Below are 18,985 nucleotides of genomic sequence, written 5' to 3'. Positions count from 1 at the left end.
ATAGTAGGTGAACAGAAGATCTCTGCATGTGTGGTTCCCACCTTGAAGCATGGAGGGGGAGGTGTGGGCGGTCTTTGCTGGTGACACTGTCTGTGATTTATTTCAAATTCAAGGCACACTTAACCAGCATGGCTACCACAGCATTCTGCAGTGATACGCCATCCCATCTGGTTTGGCTTAGTGGGACTATCATTTGTTTTTCAACAGGACAATGACCCAACACACCTTCAGGCTGTGTAAGAGATATTTGACCAAGAAGGAGGGTGATAGAGTGTTGCATCAGAATACCTGACCTCCACAATCATCTCCACAATCACCCGACCTCAAACCAATTGAGAGGGTTTGGGATGAGTTACACCAAAGAGTGAAGGAAAAGCAGCCAACAAGTGCTCAGCATATGTAGGATTTCATAGTTTTGATGTCTTCACTGTTAGTCTGCAATGTAGAAAATAATAAAAATAAAGAAAAACCCTTGAATGAGTAGATGTGTCCAAACTTTTGACTGCTACTGTAAGTATTCAGACCCTTTGCTATGAGACTCAAAATGTAGCTCAGGTGCATCCTGTTTCCATTTTTCATCCTTGAGATGTTTCTACAACTTGATTGGAGGCCACCTGTGGTAAATGCAATTGATTGGACATGATTTGGAAAGGCACATACTTGTCTATATAAGGTCCCACACTTGACAGTACAGTCAGAGCAAAACCAGGCCATGACGTCAAAGGAATTGTCCATAGAGCTCCAAGACAGGATATGTCGAGGCACAGATCTGGGGATGGGTACCAAGTCTGCAGCATTCAAGGTCCCCTAGAACACAGTGTCCTCCATCATTCTTATATGAAAGAAGTTTGGAACCACAAAGTATCTTCCTAGAGCTGGCAGACCAGCCAAACTGAGAAATCGGGGGAGAAGGGACTTGGTCAGAAAGGGGACCAAGAACCCAATGATATCTCCAACAGAGTTCCAGGGTTCCTCTGTGGAGATTCAAGAACCTTCCAGAAGGGCAACCATCTCTGCAGCACTCCACCAATCAGGCCTTTATGGTAGAGTGGCCAGACGGAAGCCACTTCTCAGTAAAAAGGCACATGACCGTCCACTTGGAGTTTCCCAAAAGGCACCTAAAGGACTCTCAGACCATGAAAAAATAGATTCTCTGGTCTGATGAAACCAAGATTGAACTATTTGGCCTGAATGACAAGTGTCACATCTGGAGGAAATCTGGCACCATTCCTGTGGTGAAGCATGGTGGTGGCAGCATCATGCTGTGGGATGTTTTTGGGACAAGTCTCTGAATGTCCTTGAGTGGTCCAGCCAGAGCCCGGATTTTAACCCGATCGAACATCTCTGGAAAGACCAGTAAATAGCTGTGCGGCGATTCTCCCCATCCTACCCGACAAGCTTGAGATTATCTGCAGAGAAGAATGGGAGAAACTCCCCAAATACAGTCAAGCTTACAACGTCACACCCAAGAAGAATCGAGGCTCTAATCGCTGTCAAATGGGCTTCAACAAAGTACTGATTAAAGGGTCTGAAACCTTACGTAAATACGTATTTTTTATATATGTATAAATTTGCAAATAATTCTTAAAACCTGTTATTGCTTTTTCATTGTGGAATATTGCGGGTAGATTGATGGGGGGACTATTTAATCCATTTTAGAACACGGCTTTAATGTAACAAAATGTAGAAAAGATCAAGGGGTCTGAATACTTTTCGAATGCACTGTATATGTGTGTATGTGTGTGTGTGTGTGTGTTTGTTTGTCAGGATATATCCCAGCATTGAACTTAGTCTATGGCATCAGATTGGCACATGTAAGTGGATCCCGGAGCTGTTTCGAATGTTGTAGCCTTCCCTCTCTCTTTGCTGCCCCTTCCGATGTTCCCGTCTATCCTGCTCGGCGGTGCTCCCAGACTTCCTTCTGTTCAAATAGATCTACATCAGAATCTGAACAGAATAGATTCCTCCTCGAGCTATAGGCTATACTGTGCGACATCTCTTCGACTGACACATCCTAACATTCCCTGAAACATATTTTAGCCACCGATGTTGCCTTATAACTCGGCTCGAGGATTTCAGCACCAGGAACTGTCCACCTACCCGCTATTCAAGCGTTCAAGCGCCTGTTATCGGTATTTAGGTGAATATTCTTCGAATGGTTCTACACCACTTTAATGGCCTTTCACTCCAAATCAAAATGGTTTTCAATCAATCAGTGTTGGTTGCCTATTGGGGTATATTTTGAAAGGAACATATGGTAGATACTGTATATATATGAGAGAGCAAGAGAGAGAGAGTGAGTGTGTACGACTCTCGTTAGTCAACACCTCTTCAAAAGAATTGGGGTGTGCGTCAGCTCATGCTTTTTACTAGATGTATATATATATATATATATATATATATATATATATATATATATATATATATATATATATATTTATATAATATCATACTATTATAATTATTGTTGTTAATATTATTATGCCTATTATTTCCCTGCAAACGTGGCGTGATTTACACTTGGTTGACTATTGCACAAAGAACCGTACAAATTCACTCTTTTCTTTATTTATAAACCCCCTTTCTCTTGGTGGAACGTACCAACGGGAAGGGGTAGAGAAAAGGCTGTGTAACAAAAACATTGAGTTATAGTGGTTCCCCTTGTTCCATACCTCCCCGCAGTCCTTGCAGCTCTTGAGCTGGCCCCGTTCGTTTAAACCGAGAACACCCATACCGACTTCTCAATGCAAAAAATAAAAGGGAACCCAGAAGCAGGGACTAGGGGAACGAAAGGTGTAAATAGAAAGCGAAAGCTCTTGGTCTCTCTCTCTCTCTCTATCCCTCTCATCTATTTTACTAAATGAATGAATGAATTATTAACTAGGACATAAATACAAGGAATCACGCCTCCGCCGGGACCAGCAGACAGCTCCAAGCCTTTGATATTCGTTTTAGCCCAATGATACATATGTATACTTATCCATGTACATATTTGCCTTGGTAGGACTAGAAGTAGGACCAGCAAGGCTTTTTTGAATAACATTTTTGACCAATACTTCGGAAGCTTCTACACAAGGCCACCAAGATTGCGCTGCTGCTGCCGCCGCTGTTACCACAACTCATTGCCGGTCCGAAGATGGCAACTTTAACGAACGGACAGGTGGATGGCACAAACGGGCTGGTGAACGGATTAAGCCACAGTCCAGCGGGCTGCGGGGGCACCATCCCTATGAAGGACCACGACGCTATCAAACTGTTCATCGGGCAGATACCACGCAACCTGGACGAGAAGGACCTCCGACCGCTCTTTGAGGAGTTCGGCAAGATCTACGAGCTCACCGTGCTCAAGGACCGCTTTACGGGCATGCACAAAGGTGGGTTGAGCCTACTACTCGGTCAAAGAGAGAGCGGGATTCCCATCTTCATTCTCTTTTCTCCTCGGCTCCCGTCGCCGTTGCCTGTCACGAATGTCTGTCCATGGCTTGCAGTCTTGTTCCCCCTGGTTCGGGAGACAGGACTGACACGTATTGGACACGTGTGGTTGTTGCATAGTAATAGTTGGTATTTTTATAGTAGTCTTTTTGTGTCATTTACTATTGTAGTATACTCTCGACAGGTTTCATGTTATGGGAAAAGGAATAGTCCATTGCTATAGTCTGGATTCCGTAATGAATATTGAGACATTTCAACTAACATATCCATGTATTAATGTTCTGAGTTATCCAGGCATACAGCGCTGGCACAAATCACGACAGCTAATATTATGTAACAATATTAAGAGCAAGTGCCGTTCTCTTGTATCTTTCGAAGTGTATGCTACTTCTTAAGAGTAACGAGTCACACATATAGTCATTGTGCATTCATTCACAAGTGCAGAATCACCCTGCTTCGATGTTAAAACATTTCTCGAATATACCCGTGGAGCCCGTGGCTTATTGCCCACGGCACCTTGCACTCTGTTGCGCGTGATGGCAAGTTTCCTGCAATAGGAAAGAGGGAGGGAGGGGAATTGTATGTGTGTGTGTGTGTGTGTGTGTGTGTGTGTGTGTGTGCGTGCGCGTGCGTGCGAGCTCGTGCATGTGCGCGCGGGCTTCTGTATGATTTTCTGAGCAAATGTGACCAATATTTGAGATTTTACATAATGCATTCTACTGTATTCCCTACCTAAATCAATTATATGTGGTCCACCCGCCTACCTACCATATGTCATTGATGTTATGCTCTAGTCTAGTGCCTGGCATCATGCATGGAGATGTTTTGTGTTTCTGGAGGCAGGTGTTTGAACAACCAGCTTATACATAGAGAGAGGACTGAAGGACTGTGCGTGTGTTAGTCACGCGCGCGCGCTCGCTCGCGTGTGCAAGTGTGAGATCGTATCCTACCTATTGATATGCTATACCCTTTGAGAGCTTGTCAACCCTTTGGTATTATGTTAATGATCAAGTTGTTGATCCAGAGTATTGATATTACAAAAAAACTATCAATAGATAACATGAACAATACATCCCATGTGGGTTGACAATTCTGGACATTACTGGACATTACAGTGAACAAAATCAGTAATCAGTAATCATCTGAAAATGAAAAAGCACATGTATAGTTCTTCGATTGAAGGGTTCAATTGATCTGCAACACCTGGAGGGCATTTTCAGACTCCACAGGCTCACTTCACATGGGGATGTTAAAGTACAAACAGAGCTAGTGTTTCAGCTTTCCAATCCTGGTAGTATCCCCCAATCCCCGACCACCCCCGATCCTCTGTTAACAACGTGACATTTTGCATGATGATGAAATACAAATAAAGCAGGAAGGAGGGAGGAGGAGATTGCCGGGGAAGGGGGAACCAAAGAGAAGAGTGTGAAGGGTGAAGAGGAGAAGGAGGAGAGAGAGGAAGGGAGGAGGGTATATATTTTATTAATAGCCCAGCTGTAGTAGCGATTCCCTGTCTAACGGTTAATCATGCGTGGCCCGTGAACTATGGGCGGCCACGCCGGGTGATTCTAGGAACTGTCTCCTCACAGCGATATATGGCCTGGCCTCACAGGCAGCCCCCCCCCCCTTTCATTAGTGAGCCCCCCTCCGCAGCACCGCTCTCATATTTTAACTAGCTGGAGGTGCTAGCCCTCTCACTGGCTAGCTGGTTGGCCAAGACGTTATATATACACACTCCTTCTCCCAGCCAGACCAATATCCCTACACCTCCCCGCAAACAGGATGTTTGTCGAATGTTGGGGGTTTGTTACTTTGAAGTTGCTGTCAGGTTATGTCTGAATGTATTAACTTGAGTAAAGAATATTTTGGTAACCTTTTACTTACAGCTAACAGGTATAATGTTTGTTACTTGTTATAAGCCTTTATAATATGTTAATAGACTGCTTATAATATGTGACAGTCTCATAGATATGAAGGTGTTATAAGATGTCCAGTCATGACCTCATGTCAAGTAACCATTGTCTTGACAGAGGTAGCGGTTTGCATTTTGACTGTACTGGCCTACCCCCTAGACAGTCGGTGTCATAGCATGGTTAACAACATGTCATTGTTTTCATCCTATTTTGGATACATCTACAAGCTGGCAAAACGTGTGAATGGCAACGTTTTCCAATTGTGGTACAAAATGTATCCAATAGATGTATATCAAACAAGGTCAATGTTGATCTATAAACAACTTTAGGGTTGAAGAATGTTCTTGGCTTTTTATTGGTATTAAAACTGCAAGAAAAGTGAACAACAATAGGGTCTGAGAATATTTGCAGCCTTTTGCCACACTGTAAAAAAGAAATGTGTTGACTCAACTAAAAAAAATCAAGGCAACCAGCAGCAAATACAATTTCTAGTTTGCTCAACAAAATAGCATGGAAGTTGATTAAACTTAAAATATCAAGACATCCAGCTACAATACGATTTATAGTGTGCCCATTTTTTGAGCATATTAACTGAACCAACATTCATTCTTAAGTTGAATTCTATGTTCGCTCAACTTTTAATTTTACGTTGATTGAATATAATTCAACTTGAGAATTTATTCAACCTTATTTGTGTATTTCCCAGTGTGCCTTGCCCTTTGATTGAATTGTAGTTACCACCAATTAGTGTATTCTATAGTGACAGAAACATGGTTGGTGAATTTGCTGGAATTCAGACCTGTAGTCTTCACTAAGTGAGTGTCTATCAAGTTCGCTGACGACACGACGATGGTAGGCCTGATCACCGGCGACGATGAGTCAGCCTACAGGGAGGAGTTCAGTGACTTGGCAGTGTGGTGCTGGAGCAGCAACCTCTCCCTCGACGTCAGCAAGACCAAGGAGCTGATCGTGGACTACAGGAAACGGGGAGGTGAGCACGCCCTCATCCACATCGACGGGGCGGCAGTGGAGCAGGTATACAGCTTCAAGTTCACTAAAGACTTAAAATGGTCCAGACACACACAAACAGTCGTGAAGAAGGTGCCACAGTGCCTCTTCACCTTCAGGAGGTTGAAAAAGTTTGGCATGGGCCCTCAAATCCTGAAATGATCCTACAGCTGCACCATTGAAGCATCACTGCTTCGTATGGCAATAGCACCGCCCTCGATCGCATGGCGCTACAGAGAGTTGTGCAGACAGCCCAGTACATCACTGGGGCCGAGCTCCCTGCTATCCAGGACCTCTATATCAGGCGGTGTCAAAAGAAGGCCTGGAAAATCGTCAAATACCCCAACCACCCAAACCATAGACTATTTTCTCTGCTGCCGCATGGCAAGAGGTACCGGTTCATCAAGTCTAACACCAACAGGCTCTTGAACAGCTTCTATCCCCAAGCAATACGACTGATAAATAGCTAAGAAAATACCTACATGGACAGAGTTTCCCTTGTATCTTTATTGACCTTTTATTTCAGTATTTTACATTGTCTCTATGCACAGTATTTTACATTGTCTCTATGTACACTCACAGGGCCCTACACATTCACCACACTGTCACTCCAACACAGATAAACACTCACTCATTTGCTCACTCACACATAATATGCACATATGTTTATACGGACCCTACACACCCACACTCACATGCAAGCTGCGGCTATTTTGTTTATCTTATATCCTGTTGCCTAGCAGTGGTGGAAAAAGTACCCAATTGTCATACTTGAGTAAAAGTAAAGATACCTTAAAAGAAAATGACTCAACTAAAAGTGAAAGTCACCCAGTAAGAATTCTTATATTAAGCAAACCAGACAGCACCCTTTTCCTGTTTTTTTATTTACTTATGGATAGCCAGGGGCACACTCCAACACTGAGACATCCTTTACAAACAAAGCATTTGTGTTTAGTGAGTCTTCCAGATCAGAGGCAGTAGGGATGACCAGGGATGTTCTCTTGATAAGTAGGTAAATTGTACCATTGTCCTGTCCTGCTAAGGATTCAAAATGTAACGAGTACTTTTGGGTGTCAGGGAAAATGTAAGGAGTAAATTATTTTCTTCAGGAATGTAGTGAAGTAAAAGTTGTCAAAAATATAAATGGTAAAGTAAAGTACAGATACCCAAGTGACCTACCAAGTGATATATAATTGTTTTAAGAAGGCCATACCAAGGATAATTTTGCTAGTTTAATTTGAATTCTAAGACCCCTTGAAGTAACAAAATAAAAGAAAAACATTATTTGATGAAATAAATGATTTGTCCTTACTGCTATTAGCCCATACAAACACATTGAACAACAAATAGTCCACAAAAAAAACATATACAGGAAGTTTGTTCTGAAGTGTCCATCCTACATCTGAGAGATTTAAGGAAGATCGGGACACATTTGATAGTTTATTTATTTATTTTGTTACGTGTATTTAACCGCTTATTTTTGTCTCTAAAGAGTCCATATATACTCCATACATTTTTTGGGGACTGTCACCGGGCGACCTTCAGACGAGTCTTGTGAGGCCTTCGGGCATCCTAGAGCAAAACAGCTGACAGGTACGTGTATATTAGTGTATAGCCCAAACTGTTCGGACACTACACACAGAAGTTGGCAGATTGGCTGTACCGACTTCAGACGAGTCCCAAAATGCTTGCGGCGGTCGGAGAACACCATCGTGTTCGTGAGAGTCTCATATTTCCATAGAGGGGTCCTAATAGTTTTTAGGCCAAACCGTTCAGATGCTACAGGCGATTTTGTGTGAAGACCGATTTTCAGGTTGTTTTATTCTCTGATTAACACAGCTCTACTGTAGCTCTGTCACCTTTCACCGCAGATGCAGAGGAGTTACATAGGCGGATACATCCAATGCAAAAAAAAAACCCCAGATATCTCTAGCTTAAACTGACACATTTTCATGGGGATTTTATAATTATGCAAATTAGATCTCCACAGGGGCGCAGATATCGACCTTAGGGGGGTTTTAACAAGTCAATTATTCCTCCCCCCACCCCCCCACCCCCAAAAAAATAGGGATTAAAATGATTGACTCCCCTAAAGATTCTTATAAATAAAGTAGTCAAAAGTTGAGTATCTATACCTTTACTACTTCTCCTTTCCTCCATATGCTCTATTCCTCTTTATGTTCCTGCTGTGAAGGGTTTCTCCCCTATTTCACAACACTGCCCTTTATTTGACCTGATGGACAAACCATTGTTATTGGAAAAAACTCTAAAATGAAATGATTTTGGCTGGTTTGGACATGTGAAAATACCTTTAACAAAGATTAGTGTGAGTTTGTGTGATTGTCCAATAAAGCTCTGAACTAACACCACCTATAGATGCTATTAATATGCTATTACTAATGTTATAGTGACATGTTAAAATAGTTAGATAGACAGCCTCCTACTTTGTCCATTGTCTGACATTCCTTGGATACTACTCTACTATACCATTGTGACTCTAACCTGTCCTTCGAAAAAAACGAAAAAGAAAAAAGAAGTAAATGTAACAGTCGAACGCAACCTGGTAAATGTCTAATTTTTCAGGAGCCAAATGTCGGCAGATGCTGCTAAGTCGTACATGCACTCAATGATTTTGTCCCTTCTCTCGTACTGTGTCACAACCTGGTCACGAGCTAGTATCACAGCAACGAAACCACTTCAAAAGCTCTGTAAAGAAACTCTGAAAGTGCTGGACAAAAAAATCAAACAGCTGTCCCCACTACAAAATCATTAAGAAATACAACCTACTGAGCTTTAAGAGCTTCTTATGCCGACACCACTCTGCTGTTTAAGATCACTCATGACATTGCCCCACCACCTCTTAAGCAGTTTGTTACGTATTGCAAGGACAATATCAGGACAACAAGAGCTTCAACCAGAGGAGTCTGCTCAACTCAGTTTAGGTCCACCAAATTTGACTAGACGTCTTTTTCAGTCAGAGCGTCTGGATTATGAACACCCTGCCAACCATTGTGAGAGAGTGCAGTACCTTTGCTAGTTTCAAGGCATAACCTAAAAAAGTGGCTAAAGGCAAACCAGTCATGTCATATATATATATATATATATATATATATATATATATATATATATATATATATATATATATATATATATATATATATCTCTGTGACCAACCGAGGCATATTTGTATTCCTAGTCATGTGAAATCCACAGATTAGGCCCAATTGAATGCATGTTGCGTTTATATTTTTTGTTCAGTATAGATAGATAGAGAGAGATTTTAATAGTCTGTTATATTGTAGCATTGTATTGATGTATTCATGTTTGTTTTCTGCCCAGCGACTACAGATGAAAATGAGCTAAATCTGGTGCAATGGCATGTTGTACATGCTCCCTGACAAATAAACAAATAAAGAAATAAAATTGCCATAACCATCCCAATAATGACCCCATGTATCACTAGCAATCTAGTGTTTAAATTGCCGGCCCCTTGAAAGGGAGGGGGTGGATAGAGGAGGCTGAGGAAGGAAGGGAACGGGCACAGAGGTGACAACACTAGGCCTATATTCTCCCAATGATTTTATTTCTCTCCCCTCTGCGACTGGGCCGTACTAATAGAGGCCATTTATAACAGTCACCAGCTGCCGCCGTGCATGCTGAGAGGGACGCCGGCACAAAGACGGGCCACTTTCTCTCTTTTTTTGCAATGCAGCATGGGAGGGAGGGTGGAGATATGGAAGTACACTACCAACCAGGTGACTGCCAGAGACAGTCGCCCTCGTAATTCACCTTGGGTCAATGAGACGCTCCTAGCATGTATGACTGTCAAGTGTCAACAATGCATGTGTCCTTTATCATCAGATGTTTTGGTGTAATAACAGTGTAGTACATATGTAGTAACAGAGTAATTGCATGTATTGTTAAAGATCAACGAAAATGTCCTCTCTTGTCGGAGTTGCCTTCGGAAGCTCTGCTTTGGGGTTTTCCTAGGAGTCCTTTGAACGTGAGAGATGCACCAGGAATAGGTACATTGATATCTTCGGGTGTTTTTTTGACCAATTCAATTGAAAGGCGGACAGAGATGCTCCCGTTGGGCTTCTGCACTCACCTTATTTTGTCCTAGATACTGGGCAGGCTGGCTGGCAGGTGGTGTAGATAAATTATCACCGGTGATTAATCCTATCTAAAAAAAAATATGCCTTTCAAGATCCCCTATGATCCCCAAATGTCGCCTATAAAAGTAGACATGTCACAAACATCAATATGGTAACATTACTAAAACATACAGCCAAAAACTAAATCGAAATGAAGTATGTTTTGAAGTGTATGAGAGATATAAGAAGGCAAAAAAAAATGCCTTATTCACTTCCATTCATTCACTTCCATCGTGTTCGTGAGAGTCTCCGCTTTCCATATTAGTTTCCAGATCCAACTATTAGGACGGTTTTCGTGAGAAGACCGGGATTTTCGGGATGTCTCCTGGTCGCCTGATCTGACAACCACTGTAGCTCTGCCACCTTCCACCACAGACACAGAAGGACAACATTGGGCAGATGCGGTGGATTGCGAAACAGCCCAAGCAAAAACAACAGATATATCTAGCTTAAACAGACAGATTAAGGGGATTGTTTTATTATGCTAATTATGCTAATAATAAGGCGCAGCATTGACTTTAGGGGGTTAAGAGAGGACAGTTAACCTGCTGTAACTTAATTGGATGGAGCGGGTGGTACACTGTACAGAGTGTTGATTGGCAGTTTGATCTGGGTCTGGGAAACAGCCCCGGGTAGCGTAGTTCTAGACCTGTTGGTCCACATAGGGACCCTTCTTCTTAGAGAAGCAATGGAAATCCTCATGAAATATTAAAAAATCTCTTCTTTCATTAAGAATTCATCAAATCTGGATACTGACTGATTTGAAAACTAGCTGAAACTGGGAACTTCGTGAATGGACATAATGTCTAAAGGCACTGCAGTATCGTAAATGTAATACCCTGTGGCACTCTGGGAAGGTGTTACAGGTTGCCGCATTGGAAGTTCCTCCTGACAGGCAGCGAGGCGCTGAAACCAATGTAGCCTTTCAACAAGGAAAAGGAAAGAGAGACAGACAAAGAGACAGACAGAAAGCGAGAGAGAGACAGAGAGAGAGAGAGCAAGACAGAGGCGGGGTGGGGGGGGGGGTGTTTTTCTACCGGGCTGCGTTAATGCACCAAGCGTTTTGGCCGCAGGATTTCACTCTTGTTGCATCATCCCCTCTGTGGGCTGTTTTTTCTCCTCACGTCGTTGGTTTGGGGTGTGTGTGTACCCCTCCTTCCCTCTCTCATTCCCTGCCCAGAATTCTCCACTCAGCTCCGTTCGGAATGCACACTCAGGCACCACATCGTGCCCTGTTTCTATGACGACGTGCAGCGATCGATGTTGAGCGTTTTGTTGGGGAAAAGGGGCAACATGTGTCACCGACGAGGCCGCGTGTCGCCAAAATCCTCCCACCAGCTCAACCGCCCCACGCACACCTCTTGGTGTCTAAAAACATCCGAGCCTCAAGACGAAAAATAGGGAGGAGAACGTGAGACGTGCCTAATTTGCCTAATCTGTCAGTGGGGACAGTTGTCAAGGTGCCTCGGATGCTGTTGTCCATTATGATTGTCCGGGATCATTAGCCCAGAGAGCTAGTTACTTACAGTGAGCTATGGTCATGTAGGGAGGAGAGGAATGGGGGAGGGAGAAGGGAAATGGTGAGGGGATCAAAGACTAGATGATTAGCATGCTAACTGCAGGTCGGGAGTTATGATTGCTGTCAGGGGGGAAGAGACCTCTTGCTATTGTGACCTCCTCATTGGACACATTCAAGTCTGTGACCTTTATCATCATGAAGGAATGGGGACGTTCTGGCAGAGGACGCAGTCTCATATTAGTTTAGGAGATTGACAGTCACTGTACAGGTATATGGAAGTGTCAGTAAAACACAGGAAGTGTCACTTTGCGCACACACACACACACCACATAGCTAATAACATGGGGGGAAATGTGAAAGCAGAAGAGAAATTGTTTGACTGATGGTGCATCAAGAACAGATTCTCATCATACTCTCTTGCTTTTACATGTATCCTCATTCCTGTCATTACTTTTGGTGGAACCGTTGTCAGAACACGATTTAACACCGTAACAAATATGTTGTAACCGGGTCATAACATGTTGTAACCGAGTCATAACATGTTGTAACCGAGGCATAACATGTTGTAACCGGGTCATAACATGTTGTAACCGAGGCATAACATGTTGTAACCGAGGCATAACATGTTGTAACCGGGTCATAACATGTTGTAACCGAGTCATAACATGTTGTAACCGAGGCATAACATGTTGTAACCGGGTCATAACATGTTGTAACCGAGGCATAACGTGTTGTAACCGAGTCATAACATGTTGTAACTGAGTCATAACATGTTGTAACCGAGTCATAACATGTTGTAACCGAGTCATAACGTGTTGTAACCGAGTCATAACGTGTTGTAACCGAGTCATAACGTGTTGTAACCGAGTCATAACGTGTTGTAACCGAGTCATAACGTGTTGTAACCGAGTCATAACGTGTTGTAACCGAGTCATAACATGTTGTAACCGAGTCATAACGTGTTGTAACCGAGTCATAACGTGTTGTAACCGAGTCATAACGTGTTGTAACCGAGTCATAACGTGTTGTAACCGAGTCATAACGTGTTGTAACCGAGTCATAACGTGTTGTAACCGAGTCATAACGTGTTGTAACCGAGTCATAACGTGTTGTAACCGAGTCATAACGTGTTGTAACCGGGTCATAACGTGTTGTAACCGAGTCATAACATGTTGTAACTGAGTCATAACATGTTGTAACTGAGTCATAACATGTTGTAACCGAGTCATAACATGTTGTAGCCGAGTCATAACATGTTGTAACCGAGTCATAACGTGTTGTAACCGAGTCATAACGTGTTGTAACCGAGTCATAACGTGTTGTAACCGAGTCATAACGTGTTGTAACCGAGTCATAACTTGTTGTAACCGAGTCATAACGTGTTGTAACCGAGTCATAACGTGTTGTAACCGAGTCATAACATGTTGTAACCGAGTCATAACATCTTGCGGTTTGTTAGTGTTAATCTGTCACTGCAAATGTTGAGTCTTCTAATGTTAAGGGTGCTTGATTGACAACTGAATTTTCAATATGACATTAATGTGACAAAATGTGGTCTACTCCGCGCATATATGCACTTATTAGGATGTCGTTAATTTATCCACACAGTAAGGCCCAGGGGATTATTGCTACGCTGACCTGGAGGGAAGGGACTCATCCCTTAGGTCAGAGGAGCTGCTGACCTCAGCAATCTTAGGGGAGCTAAATGTACAGAGGGGAAGCATAGAAATATTGCACATGGAACGGGGATACTGCTTGTCAGACTTCAATGAGAATGGCAGATCTATAACACATATTTCTATCTGAAATCACTTGGGTCGTACACACAACTACATAAAATACCTCTTGTACTATTTGCTTACAGGCTTTGTTAAGTAATCTCAAAAGGACATTCAAGCAACGGTTGTATATAAGAATAGTGTGCGTCAATATTCCAGGGGCCGCATTTGTCAATATTGCGTCGAAACTATTCTAAAATACTACTTAGGAACGTAATTTAGAATGTTTGTATTCATAGTGGGATTTATCAAACAATCCTACGATCATCATACGCACACTGCTAGGAGATCACCATTGATAAATATAAATTGTTCTCAGCCTCAGGGCTTGTGCACAACCTTGGGTATTTGCATTTCAAAATCATCCCTTTAATAAAGCCTGTGGGTAAAATACAATGCCGTACCATGAAATACAGTGGCGTAACCAAGAAGAGCTAAACAAACAAAAAAATGACACAATTCAAAGACTGAAATAGAGTCGCTCATGTCAGAGATGGACTATAACAAAAAGGTTTTATATGTCTCGCTCAGTTATGCCTTGACCGGTAAAAATCAAATCAAAGCTTCAAAAGAGAGGACCATTAGGACGTATCAAGTTTATTTAGCAACGGCCAATATACTTCAAACGAGTAGACAACACTCCCCAATAAGCCATCCATCCTCAACAGCTTGCATAGGCCAACATTGCTGTTCTGCCGAATGAACGATTCGTGCGTTCCACCTTGGCCACCACATTCAGCAGCGTCTTTTGCACCACATGACCTATCACCTGCACATAAATGAAGTGGGTGGAAGCCTTCTCTGTTCACGTACTTGAACTTGTTTTGGGATGGTGCAACCGTTCGTTTTGGTGATGATTGCATCCAAACCATCGGCTCATCGAGGTCTATGAGATTTTGATCTGTAAGCTCCCTCTGAAAAGTGCCCGTTGCCTGAGAAACCTGAGGCTGGAGAGCACTTGGAAATGCACCGGAGTGGCATGTGTTTGCCTTTCTAAAGTAGGTCTTAAATCCTAGCAAAAATCCTATATGATAGTTTCACAAAATCTATCTGATGAGCCAATCTGTACTTTCTGCAAAAAAGTCACACCTGTCTCTAAAAACACACTCTCTGCGAAATGCAGCTTGTGCCAAATCTTCCAACCGATCAGGATTAGCCATCTCTCATTCCATTTCCCATTATCTCAGTTTTATAGTATTTGAACAATGGTTTAATGTTCACATATGCCTCTAATTTAACAAATTACTGCACTTTATATGGATTTTTGTTGTAAAAAAAAAATGCTCTGAAGTGGTCAAATTATATAATATAGCCTGTCAAGATATGTTGCATGAGTTCACAATGGAATTACAATGAAAAATGATTGAATTATTACCGTCATCATTTCACAAATGTTCAACATATATTTTCCCCATTCACTCGGCCATGCTTGACAAGCAGTTCCCCAAGCAGCTAGTCAAGAAAGACCGGCACCTCCAACCCTTCTGACAGTACTGGACTATACCTTTTTTGGAACAACTATACTTTCTATGACTCTTTTTAGCAAACAAACAACTACTCTTAACCAGATAGCACACATGCATCAGATTTACATAGGCACAACGTTGAGACGACAGGAAATTCACAACGTACTTACGTTGCCGAGACATAGCATGGGGATCTTTCCCTTAAGACAAAGATACTATTGTAGCGAACAACGCTAGGCTCCCTTCAAACCACGGGCCTTCAGCCTAGTTCAAGATGGTAAATGCTAAGGGGGACATCACCCCATTGACTACCAATTGAAGATGGCACATGTGGGTTGGACACGCCTCTATACACACCCATACCCGCAGCCTTAAAGGCCTTTTTTCCTCAATAAGAAATCGTCAGCACAATACGGTTTAAAAATGCAGGGACAAACTAATTTAAAAAAATGTGTATATATAATATTTCCCTGAAAGATGTATGTTAACTGTATACACAATCCTAAATGTGAAGCACAAAGCTATGCTTAATTTGGTCAGCCTTTAAACTTTCATCAGCTTAACCTGTTGTTTACCCTAAAAGAGGCTTAATAAATAAAATGGCAGAAGTACAACATCCTCCTTCCTCATATTAAGATAGTTGTTTTTATGTTTTTTTGCTATTGCCATGTTATTGCTATGGCGATTTTAAGTGCCTGAAAGCGTACTCTAGCACTGTTTTGACAAGGGCTCCTTAGAGGGTTAAATAGTTACTGTTTTCAAGGCAATTGCATCATGGAAGTGTTATTGTGGTCCATGTTCAATGTTTAAAGAGGCTGACGCTTTGGTTCTGTTCGATCCATCTGCTTGTTCCCCTGAGGTTTCAGATAAAGCCTCTGTTCCGGAGTGAGAGAATGCAATACTTTCAAAATATGGGAAACTTTCTGTTGTTTATACAGCTTTTATTAATACATTTCACTTTTTGGGGTTGTTGTGTAGTCACCCCTCTTTATTCGATTATACAGCGATATTGCCCTCAGAAAATGCTAATCCTCACATTCTGCTATTGCTCCCTGTGAACAGTGTGCGTGCGTGCATTTGTTTGTGTGGTTTCCACTCAGGAATCAAACCATAAACTCCGGTTGAGGTAAGCACCGTTCTCCAACCAACTGAGCCAACGAAAACAACCACAATTCTCCCTCATCCCCAACTTTATCCTACAGGACCAGTTAGAGGGTTAGGGAGGATAAAGCCTTGCAACATTCTGGCTCGGTTTATATTCCATTGTAGGTCTGATGCACACATCTACTGACATTTAGAAGTTCAACTTCTTAGAGATCAATGGAACATGTAGGTCAGGCTGAGAACAGGAGCGAATTCAACACAGGACTCAAAAGGTCTCCTGAATGAGAATTATCTCCATATTGTGGTGCTGCATGCTTTGTACCATAATGATAGTGAATTACAATCCTCTCTATTGTTTGTTCATAATGCAGGCAATCTCTCTGCCATTCATTGCCATACCGCACATCTATACTGTGTAGGTGTAATTACAGGGTACACATCCATGCTATATAATTATAGAGCAAGGTACACGTTCCTTTGTCTATAGGTCCAGTGATTACATAGCCCTGTACTATAGTGCTTGTTGCTAATAACAATAAAGTGGTTATTAGCAGACTGTGTGTGTGTTCAGCCATTAGGCCTTTATTTCTAATGCTGTAGTGTGTGCGTGCGTGCGTGTGCGGGTGCGGGTGCGTGTGTGTGTGTGTGGGTGTGCGGGTGTGCGTGTGCACGTGTGGGTGTGTGTGTGAGATTTGCCTCCATGCTGTCTTGAGGTTTAGGTGGCCGAATGGAATCACATGGCAGGAATGGGAATAGTAAATCAGGTTACTCGCATCCAGAAGAGAGCCAAGAGGGCTTGAAACATGTACTCTAGTCAGACAAAGACATGACGGCATTGAGCCTCACAGTTGTTCACTGTCTTATGCTTTCGTAATTTCATATACATTTCTACATTGTTTTTTTTTTTTATCATAGTATATTTATTGTTTGGAATAACAGATATCATGGCACGTCAAAGATTCCTGGGAACATGAAATGGTGGAGATTTGTTTTTCTTTTGTCTTCTTCATAAATCAGGATAACCCTCGTGAGATGTTTTCGCGGGAACCTGTGGGATTCATCACACCATATCCAATAAAAGCAATATTAGGACAACAGAAAATCAATCAAATGAAAGTTAATAAAAGCAGCCATTAAATGAGGATACATTAGTTCCATATCGTGCATAGTGAGCAAGCCAAGGATCTTATAAGCATGGGTGACAAGAAACAGTTGCACAGGTATAAATCAAAATAGATCAAAAGCTTTTAGTGGATACGAAAAAGATCTGGTTAAGATCAATATTGAAACAAGGCCCATAGGAGTAGCTACTGTTGATCCCAGAACTGCTGTTGATCTGCTGTTGATCCTAGATCTGCTGTTGATTTGTTGTTGATCCTAGAACTGCTGCTGATTGTAGAACTGCTGTTGGTCTGCTGTTGATCCTAGAACTGCTGTTGATTTGCTGTTGATCCTTGACCTGCTGTTGATCTGCTGTTGATCGTAGAACTGCTGTTGATCTGCCGTTGATCCTTGAACTGCTGTTGATCTGCTGTTAATTCTTGAACTGCTGTTGATCTGCTGTTGATCCTAGAACTGCTGTTGATCTGCTGTTGATCCTAGAACTATCAGCTACAGTGTAACTCACTGCAGTTGATTCTGTTGTTGGTCCTAGAGCTAGCTACAGTGTAACTATGTTGTTGGTCCTAGAGCTAGCTACGGTGTAACTATGTTGTTGGTCCTAGAGCTAGCTACAGTGTAACTATGTTGTTGGTCCTAGAGCTAGCTACGGTGTAACTATGTTGTTGGTCCTAGAACTAGCTACAGTGTAACTATGTTGTTGGTCCTAGAGCTAGCTACAGTGTAACTATGTTGTTGGTCCTAGAGCTAGCTACAGTGTAACTATGTTGTTGGTCCTAGAGCTAGCTACAGTGTAACTATGTTGTTGGTCCTAGAGCTAGCTACAGTGTAACTATGTTGTTGGTCCTAGAGCTAGCTACAGTGTAACTATGTTGTTGGTCCTAGAGCTAGCTACGGTGTAACTATGTTGTTGGTCCTAGAGCTAGCTACAGTGTAACTATGTTGTTGGTCCTAGAGCTAGCTACGGTGTAACTATGTTGTTGGTCCTAGAGCTAGCTACAGTGTAACTATGTTGTTGGTCCTAGAGCTAGCTACAGTGTAACTATGTTGTTGGTCCTAGAGCTAGCTACAGTGTACCTCTATACTGTTGATTCTAGAACTATAGCCAGTGTTACTTTCCATTGTTGATTCTATAACCATTTTTTATGTTTTTTTACATGTTTTATTCTCACATACACCAGAAAAGTGTAGTGAAATGTGCTGTTTTACACTGTCAGCTATAGTAGTACGGCGCCCCTGGAGCAAATCTGTTTAAGTGTCTTGCTCAAGGGCACATGAACAGATGTTTCACCTTCGCACATATTCGAACCAGTGACCTTTTGGTTACTGGTCAACTCCCTATATGCTGTTGATCCAAAAGTCTAAAGAGGTAAAACGTGTCATTATGTGAGGTCAGATATGCATTTAGCTCTCTGGATGAACTTGTAATACCTGTAAAAGGGAGTTGGGAGGGGGGTTAAGGCTTTTGGAAAGATCTCCTTAATAATTCAAG

At 42.2% G+C, this 18,985-nt stretch overlaps 1 protein-coding gene across 25 annotated transcripts in view; it reads left to right on the top strand.

Moving 5' to 3' along the window:
• Positions 1 to 2,734: 2,734 nt before the first annotated feature.
• celf4 (CUGBP, Elav-like family member 4) overlaps positions 2,735 to 18,985 on the top strand; it is a 107,789-nt gene continuing 91,538 nt past the window's right edge. For 18 of the 25 annotated variants that reach the window (XM_036950204.1, XM_036950200.1, XM_036950202.1 and 15 more), the window contains exon 1: positions 2,735 to 3,374. In XM_036950204.1, coding sequence (XP_036806099.1) covers positions 3,137 to 3,374 — 238 coding nt within the window. In that variant the 5' untranslated portion in view covers positions 2,735 to 3,136. The remainder of the gene's footprint in view (positions 3,375 to 18,985) is intronic. The other 7 variants (XM_036950199.1, XM_036950198.1, XM_036950187.1 and 4 more) reach the window with 1 other exon arrangement.

The sequence above is a fragment of the Oncorhynchus mykiss genome, chromosome 17, assembly GCF_013265735.2.
Source record: "Oncorhynchus mykiss isolate Arlee chromosome 17, USDA_OmykA_1.1, whole genome shotgun sequence".
Lineage (NCBI taxonomy): Eukaryota > Metazoa > Chordata > Actinopteri > Salmoniformes > Salmonidae > Oncorhynchus > Oncorhynchus mykiss.
Note: the sequence above shows the minus strand (reverse complement) of the source record. Positions and strands in the feature narration are given on the sequence as shown.